The 9,461-nt window shown below is 33.4% G+C and overlaps 1 protein-coding gene across 1 annotated transcript in view; it reads right to left on the bottom strand.

Annotated features, from left to right (window-relative positions):
* Positions 1 to 233: 233 nt before the first annotated feature.
* CalpC (calpain C) overlaps positions 234 to 9,461 on the bottom strand; it is a 33,788-nt gene continuing 24,560 nt past the window's right edge. The window contains exons 5-16 of the mRNA XM_018452492.1: positions 3,598 to 3,784; positions 3,452 to 3,526; positions 3,179 to 3,348; positions 2,773 to 2,945; positions 2,481 to 2,575; positions 2,165 to 2,397; positions 1,508 to 1,677; positions 1,341 to 1,399; positions 912 to 1,059; positions 715 to 831; positions 560 to 618; positions 234 to 458 (exon numbers count right to left, since the gene is read on the bottom strand). Coding sequence (XP_018307994.1) covers positions 432 to 458; positions 560 to 618; positions 715 to 831; positions 912 to 1,059; positions 1,341 to 1,399; positions 1,508 to 1,677; positions 2,165 to 2,397; positions 2,481 to 2,575; positions 2,773 to 2,945; positions 3,179 to 3,348; positions 3,452 to 3,526; positions 3,598 to 3,784 — 1,513 coding nt within the window. The 3' untranslated portion in view covers positions 234 to 431. The remainder of the gene's footprint in view (positions 459 to 559; positions 619 to 714; positions 832 to 911; positions 1,060 to 1,340; positions 1,400 to 1,507; positions 1,678 to 2,164; positions 2,398 to 2,480; positions 2,576 to 2,772; positions 2,946 to 3,178; positions 3,349 to 3,451; positions 3,527 to 3,597; positions 3,785 to 9,461) is intronic.

The raw sequence follows: 9,461 nt of genomic DNA, 5'->3' as shown, positions 1-9,461 counted from the left end.
ATTAAATAATCTTCAATTGTGAATAGTTTGGTTCTCAATCTTAATATTTTATCCAATTAAACGAAAAAAATTACGTTATTTATATTTACTCGAAAAAACTCATAGCTTATTAAATCTGATTAGATATGTATATATCAAAATCTAATAAAAAGTAAACAAGAACTATGCAAAATAAACTTAACTTTATTATCCGTGCGATATTCTTATACAAACGACGTATTATACATAATTTCTTAATCGTAATATGTAATAATTACATAACGAAATGATGATCAGTGATAATGTAAAAGACAATGATATTATTTTACAAAGTGTAAATAGATGGGCACTAATCGTTAATATGGCTAAAACTTATATCTAACGTCATGAAATAGAGAAAATGTTATTTACAGACAATTCACAAGGTACATGATTTACGCTGACTGACATTTTTAACACATCAGAGACGATCTCAGCCACTGTAAAAAAAAATCCGCAATTAGTATAATTTCTAATGACTTATGACTCATAATCATAAAAATAAATAATAAGATAATCTATTAACAGGATTTTTGTGTACCTCCGACAAGCTTAACTTTATTGTCCCATTTTGCAAAGGATCCTTGCTCTCGAATATTCCTAAATAAATGTAAAACACTCAATTAATACAAAATATTTAAGAACTTAAATAAATCAAATTATATAAGCTAATTAAACGTCTCATAATAAACATACCAAATGCGTCGCTCAAATGTAAGATTGCCGAAACAAAATCGCCAAATCGAAGAGTACCGTCTTTCCTCATGTATCGAAGGATCAAAATGGATAATACATCCGTATTTAATTGAAAACCTGAGATAGAAGGTTTCATTAAACCACGACGAAATAGAATATTTATTTCAAGCACTGTATTACATTTTCTTTTTACGTACCAACTTCCAGTAGAGCATCTCGCAATCTCTCCGCCTTGAGTATACCCGTCTTTTCCTTTGTGTGATTCTTAAAAGCAGCTTGCCAGTACTTTAAACTGCACATAAGATCTTTGAAATCATTAAACTTCAGCCGGCCACTTCCAGAACTCTATTTAGAGACGTAAGAAATGTAAGGAAATTAATTGCTTATTATATATCTCATAAATTACCAGAGAGAATAAACAGACGATTTTATTTAAAATTATAATGAAATAATTAATGTATATGGTCAATTAAATAAATTGAACACGAAGCTAAAGTTCTAACTTTGCAAACAATTATCACATAAAAGCTGTGGTCTGCGGTTAGACTGCACAGTTATGGCGGTCAAAAAAATACTAAAAAATCATTATAGCCTAAAAAAACAAAGTTTTTATTATAAAAGGATACATCCATAGTGAGCACTACTTGTCGACAGACTTCCATGCAGGCACAGCTTTTGATATAATCTAGAAATAAAAAAAAATACATTTATTTAAATTAACATCGCGTAACATTTTAATGCATTCTACTTTTAGCAAAATATGTATTTTACGACGGAGAGAAAAGCATCATACCATTTGGTAAACAAGCTTCTAAAAGCTCCTGCAGCTCGAAAGCGTTTACGGTTCTGTGCTCGTCAGCGAGCTGCAGAAATACAGCTTCGTATTGAGAGAAGCCTTTTCCTTCGAGGGGAGGCGCCTTAACAATTGCCGATTTCATTAACGACGGCGGAGTGTCTAACAATCTGAAACATTAATGGTATAATGTGTAGAAAATGGAATTTTACTGTTCACTCTTTTATTCCAGGATACAAGACATATTAATGTGCAATAATCCAAAAGTGAATATTTTACGTATTTAAAAATTTTAAACAAAGCAATTTTAATGATAAAATATAATAATATTACACATTAATAAATAACATACACGCGCAAAAAGAAGAAAATACAAATATCAATGATAAACAAAGGCAGCAAATTATTTAACTGAAAAAAATATTCAATGTATTGCGTTTCCATAACAAAAGAATGTATGCTCAGAAGAGGCAATTACTTGATGCATCCTTTGAAATATGGTCAAGAAAGGATTTTAAAACTATAGTTGAAGGCGGGCGTATACATGTCTTCACGTAAGTTAATGTATTCTGCACATTAAATGCACCGAGACGATCATTCGATCCTTTGTACCGCCTCGTGCAAACGTATATAACATCAGCAAATGCATATACCTACTTGAGTTTTAGAGGCTTACTGCTGTAGACTCGTAATGTGAAACTCGTTTCTTGAGTCGGCTCGAAGGTCGTAGGTACTAGCAGGTAACCGCCCTGCTCGAGCTGACACCTGTGGCTCACCTGCCGACTATTCGTATACTGAGAATTAACTAAGGACTTGTTCTTCTTAAAAAACTGTTTGTTTATCGATTCGGTACTGTTCTTCGGCAATGTATATGCTGTGAATCCAATTACCTGAAGACAGCGAAAGTTTGATAAGCCAATTTAATTTAACAAAAGACACATTGAATGTACGATATTTTGGAAACACTTCTTACTTTCGGCTCCATAATTGAATGCTGATTTAATGAAACGATGACTTCTTCCATCTCACTTAAAATCAGATGTAATTGTGGATTTATGTGAAAAGTTTCTATATGAGAAAGAAAACATATTCGTTAGATTATTTATATAACTTGGTTGAATAAGTAATATAAAATGCACTCATTTTTAAACTGTTTAGAATCGCTAATATAATTGTAATCTCAATGACAATGTTTAAGATATATAGATATAGATATATATATATATATATATAACGTAGATTCACGAGTGATGGAATAATCAAACCTTGATTATTTCGACATCCTCCTGCGGTAACGCCTCTCCTCCAGCTGCCTTGATACAATTTCATTTGCCAAGTATGTTTACTGTGTAACGACGGCTCATCTCTCGAAGTTTCAGCATCCAGATGCACAACTTCCAGGTGAGTAAACGTCTTAACGAAATCTGAGTATGATATCCTGCTCGTAACAATACGTAGTTGAAACATTTCGTAACTTCACCGAAGTTTGGAAAGCTACCATACTATTAACTGCGGGGACTATTCAACAACATTTGATTCCAAATTGTCCCAATTTATATTTAGTAATAAATCACACAATTTTTTTCATCTAGACTAATTTAATACATTTTCTAACGTTATTTTTATTTGTCTTACATTATAAAATTATACGCTACTGTTTTGTGAACCTACCAAAATTCTCCTTCGGCCATATTTCTCACAGCTAACCGTTCCCTTTCCATTGCTGGCACTTCCTCCCATTCAAGCCCACCTCTCGCCCAGGCACCGACATATTCCCCGCCAGGCCCAAGAGGATTCCTTAATTTTACTAATTGCACTGCTTCCCCTCCAAAAGTTTCCACCTGCAACACGGAAATCGATATCGTTCTTTCAAATATCTTGTATTACTCCCGCTGCTCTTATAAATATAAATTATATAAAAATGCTGGTGACTAATATACTAACCCTTTCAATCGCATACAATCTGTAATTGATTCCCATTTGTATCCCATTAGCGAGTTTTTCTGTGCTGGCACGTATCTAAGGTAGAAAATACGCATGTGAGCAAAGTGTTTGAAAGAATCAAATGCTATCTTTGAAATATCTTGTACCTGCTGTTGTTGATTATTATTTACTGTACAAGTAATAAGAGACGTCATGTCCAAAAGTTTTGACAACGCTCGTCCACAAGCTGTGGGATCCTGACGAATTGCGATGCTTTCGGTAATGCCACCCGTGAGATCAGACAAGCCATCCAGTAATGTACCATATTTAAGTGCCTCGTAAGAACCGTGAAGTCTGAAAACAAAACCGGCATTTAAATTATTTTATATTTATACAGACATGAAACAATGTTTCTCTTACTTAGAGCAGTTACAATATTATCTTTCCCATAATCAATAAAAATATAGATAATGTTATTTCCAAAAAGCATCAAACACTTTGAATAAATTTGTGTAAATAGTCCAGTACATAAATATTACTTAATAAGCTTTATATATGCAAAAATATTATAATAAATAACATAACAAGATATTTTATGACAATAATCTGATATCAAAATTTCGCCAGGCTTAATCCATGCTTAATATTCTTCATCTTTTCACGCATGCTAATTTTGTTAAATCATCTAAGATGTGGGAATAATAAATGATTGAATAGATATACAAAACTAAATACGTAGAAAAAATAACAATTCTCGATCTTGAAGTAATAAATAACGTGCATTAATCATAAGAAAATTGCCATCACTCATTAGCCATGAGTTTATCGTGACAACAAAGATCGATCAGTAATTTCTCATACTATTTTACACTGATACCTTGATAGAGAAAACATGGTATGGACTTTCTTAATCACTGAGTACTTAGTTGGATGAGGGAAAGCGGATGAGAGTCGTATTTTTTCCCCTTACGACCTCTTAGACTCTTAGCACTGACACTACATTACACTATACACTTCCTTGACGCCATTACAAACAACATAAGAATTGCTTTCATCGAATCAATTTGCGAAGAATCAATGTGTAACATCGTAATCGCAGACACGATCAGAAATATTATAGGATTGTTAATTGAATGTTGTTTCCTCTTACGTATAAAGAAATTTTCAATATTTTCATGTCACAATTATGAATACTTTCATTCAAATAAATCTAATTTGATTAATCTAGTGTCTCGTGTGACAATATCTCATAATTAATAGCATTCGTGTTCGAGAAATGTAATACATATTCAAATATTATTTAGTATCACATTTATAATTAAAAAATTCTTATTTAACATTTTTTAGCACTAATTATTTTTCATATTTATAATAAACTTGAAATAAAATTGAATTATTACTATTAGCTATATATATATCATGATTTCACATGTGTAATTATAAATCTAGTCCAATATTTACATATTAAATGATATTTACATATCATATTTTTTCTACAACCGAGAAAGTTCGTAGGCTTTATCTCTAAAAATAAATATCGGTATGTAGATATAATGAAACCAAAGCGTATAAAGTACTTTCAAGCTAATCTTGCGCATGGAACCCAACCAAAGAGGAAACATAATTTTATTAACGTTCCATGATCGTTGGTATTGCAACAATTTCTGATAACGCTTTCAATATTGAATCCGATGGAAAATGTAATCGGTATTTTATGCGGAACCATTCCTGACCTATGCGACGCACGAGTAAAAGGGAAGGATGATGGTAGAGAGAAGTAGAAGAAGAAGGTCACGAAGATGCTCGACGAACTTGTCGGAACTCGAGAGTAAGATCAAGGGAGTGTACATATATGTGTATAAACGATATTATCTTCCTTGCATGTGCCGTTCCTGCGGGAATTAACATTCCGGAGATAACGGAGCTCGCACAGTTCACTTCGTTTCAAACGCCTTTTCTTTGTTATCGCGCGTGCGGTTTGCGCGTGTTCGAGTCAATCTGGAAACCGTAACTATTCACACGCACGATTGCGGGTGTTACCTGGGTATTTTCTCAAGGAAAATATACGTAATATCCAGGGAGAAAGATTTCGAGCGTACAAATAGATCGTTGTTGCAGTCAACTTGCGTTTCTTTCCATTCCCCTCCCTCCTCGCCTTTTCTTGTAAGACCATAAGAGCAATATGCGAAGTTCATTATCCACGATTAATTAACACCATGTTACTGATAATTCAAAGGAAACGATCGTTGCGTGATTAATCGAAGATACGTAGAAAATCGTTAATATTTCATAGGAATAATTAATTGAAAGAAATAAATTGGAAGATGGAGCATAATAAAGATATAATCATTACACAATCTTCCTATAAATATTAATTTTTTACATGTAAATATTATGAATAAATAATTTTTTATGAAATACATTTAACAAATAATAAAATTAATAATGAACTTCATTTTTGATAGATGTTAATACATGGAGAAGCGCATAAGAGTTCAAGTAACGAGGTCACCGCACTTTCGACCGAAGGTGCAACCGCTGTGGCTATGTAATTCTATCTTTGTCACTTTGTGACTCAACGGTTAACAGCACGCTTGCCTGTTGATGCACTTCCGTTTCGCGTTTGTCTAACGGAGCGATGCAGTCGCACGCGTATATGCAACGTCATTGTCACGTTGCTTCGCTCTATTACCAATCATCTATGTCATCATTGTCAATCGCTTTCCGCTATTACTACGTACTCGTTACATCCTACTCGCAGTAGCATCCTTGAGATCATTGCATGACAAAATGTGATGTATAATCACAAAATTACTCTCCTTTCGTTCATAGTGAAGAGTCTAGAGGATAATCTCCTAGGCTCAATTTATTTATTGTCTGTTTAATATTTTTCACTTTTACTCATTTCTTTTTAACGCATTTTGTGATCATTTTCATAAATAGATAATTTTATACAAAAGTTATATTATTCTAATCAAAGTGACACTATAAAAATTTACAAGATCGTGATATATATTTATCATCACGTCATAATAAATAACACAAAACAGGTGAAAAGCAGTGTTTCGTGATAATTACCATTTGAATGTGAAAAATAATAAAACAACAAAATATTAAGTTGGTACAAAAAATGTCAATTTTTCTGTATTGTTATTAAGAGCAGTCGTAACTTCGTTAAAAAATGGATGAAATTTGAATTTAAAAAAAGAGTTTTAAAGCTTGAAATCTCTACTTTCGAAAGGTCACTGTATTTTTTGAGTTTATGTGAGTTTAATCATTTTTACATATAGAAAACTACCAGCTAAAAAAAATGAAAAAATTATTTTTCACTGTATAGATCTGCCCCCTAAAAAAATCGAGAAAATTTTTTATTATCTATTGTGAAAGATTGAAATTTTCTCTACAAAATTGTTTTTTAATAATGTTCCTACGATTTTTTGTTTCTGAGTTACTCGCGGATTAAGTAAAAATAGCATTCGGACTTTGACTGCTCATAACTTTGTTAAAAATCATTATATTGCAATCAAAAAATATTGATTCTTAAAGCTGAAACTTCACTCTATCAAATGGTATAATCGTTATGAGCAATCAAAGTCCGAATACTACTTTTACTTAATCCGCGAGTAACTCAGGAACAAAAAAACGTAGGAATATTATTAAAAAACAATTTTGTAGAGAGAGAAAACTTCAATCTTTCTCACGATAGGTAGTAAAAAATTTTCTCGATTTTTTGGGAGGCACGTAACCGACCTACAAAGTGAAAAGAAATTTTTTCAATTTTTTCAGCTGGTAGTTTTCTATATGTAAACATTATCAAACTCACATAAACTAAAAAATACAGTGATCTTTCGAAAGTAGAGATTTCAAGCTATTTAAAACTCTTCTTTTAAATTCAAATTTCGTCCATTTTTTAACGAAGTTTTTTACGACTGCTCTTAATAGCAATACAGAAAAACCAACATTTTTTTGCACGAACCTATTAAAAATATTAAAAACCTAACAGCGAAATATTAATATGTATATGTATGCATAAATGAGAAACAGAAATTAGAAATTCAAGGCTGTATCTATTAAAAATAGTAGCAAAATATATTCACCAACCGATCATATAAACACTGTTATTTCCGGCCTGCTGAATCATTAATAAGTTCTTTGCAACATCGACAGCACTTTTTACTTGCATATCGTTTCTCGACCGACAACTTTTCATACACGCGCACGTCACGCGATTTGATCTGTCAGATCTCGCTTCATTTTTTTTCTTACGTAAACGGTTGGTATATCTTTCTCGCGCGTATAGAAAGCGGCGATCGAGAAGTAATTCGACCGCTTAGCGAATCTAGCGTGCATGATGACTCGCATGATTTTACGAACATGCGAACAGCGAGATCTTAATGATACCGAAGAGCCGAACGGGGCAAGATCGACTTGTAGCTGTCCGCACCGGCGAGCATCCACCTTCGAGGGATTATCGGCATGCTTTCGCGGCCGTTTTACGCTGGCCGATACGAGCGTGGACTGTGGTCACCAGTGCACTGACCTCCGATTCATTGCTGGCAAGCAGCGATACCGACTACTTGCCGAGTGAAAGTATCGGGGCCCTGTGTACCCTCACCAAGCACACTCTCGCGTCAAGCGTGTGCGTGCACGCGAATCACGCACGTTCAACGTACGATCGGGCAGACGAAATATCTCGGAGCTGCCTGATTTCTTTTCGAGTCGAGTGCCTTCGTTGCGAAGTTAAAATGGAGAAAACACGTGCTAAGAACTGTCACGGAGATCCGCTGTTACATGTATCGCGTTTGCAAGCATATTAGTACTGAAATAAATTACTTCTTACATAAAAACGTTTCTCAGTAATATAGCTTCGCGAGAAAGTGATTCTATATAAAAAAGATAAACCCAGAATAAGAAGTTCATTCTCAACGGAATTTAATAACTGTTCATTTTTACAAGAAATATATTTTTCTGTGCTAAATCGAACTTCAATTCTTACTTCAATCGCTGAATAAGTAATAGCTTAAAACTACGAAGCTACAATAAAATTACAATTTTATTTTATTATGTATAATTTATAAAAATAAATATTTTTTCACACTTTGAAATTTTAATTTTATATACCGTATATAATTACATTCCATTCCACGGGCATGTTCGCGCAATTTGTGATATTTTCCAACGACTTTCTACAAAACGAATGAAATATACGATAGGGGTCTGTTCGGCCGAGCGAGATTCGAGGGGAGCCTAGCGATGTTTTCTAATGGAAATCGATGGAGAAGCATGTTGCGCATATATTCCTCTTGCGCATATTGGCACGCGAAAGAGCGCATGGGCTTTCTAACCGATTCTCGATGCCGCTACTGGTTTAATAAAATTGGCCAATCGTTCCGGATCGGCCAGATTTACAGGGTCGCGGTGAAAGAGGAAAGGTCGACGAACGAGTCTGTTTCTCTCTTTCTTTCTCTCTCTTATTCTTTGCGATTCTCCGATCGATACCGGCATGGATATGTTGTCGTTGAGATATTTACCGGTTCACGTATACAAAGTGACACTGCTTGCAGAATTAATTCATCGTCGACATATCGCGATTCCATCGAAGAATATATGGCACTGATGCGAAAGTGTGTCGATACGTCTAAAAATTGAATAATGATATAATATTAATCCATATTTGTTTTGCGTTTACAGTTTGCTGCACTGAAAAAAAATATAGTCAATTTTAATAAATATTTAGTTCAACACTGCCAACTAAACATTTACTTACAGTAAATAGATATTTGTTCAGTAAAAAGAATAATTGTTAAATCAAATTAATGTTTCTTGTATTAAATAAATATTGTGTATCTTTATGTTTAATAAATATTTAGTTGGCAGTATTGAACTAAATATTAAAAATTTGTTAAAATTGACTATATTTTTTTCCAGTGTGTGCATGCAGCATAATCACACATTTGTTATGACTGATACATAGCGATCTTACAACGTTTGCGCGAATAATTTCGCAAAAACCAACACAGTTTGCAAATAT

Source organism: Mycetomoellerius zeteki, unplaced genomic scaffold, assembly GCF_001594055.1.
Source record: "Mycetomoellerius zeteki isolate Tzet28-1 unplaced genomic scaffold, Tzet1.0 scaffold35, whole genome shotgun sequence".
Lineage (NCBI taxonomy): Eukaryota > Metazoa > Arthropoda > Insecta > Hymenoptera > Formicidae > Mycetomoellerius > Mycetomoellerius zeteki.
This window is presented reverse-complemented; position numbering and strand designations above follow the sequence as displayed.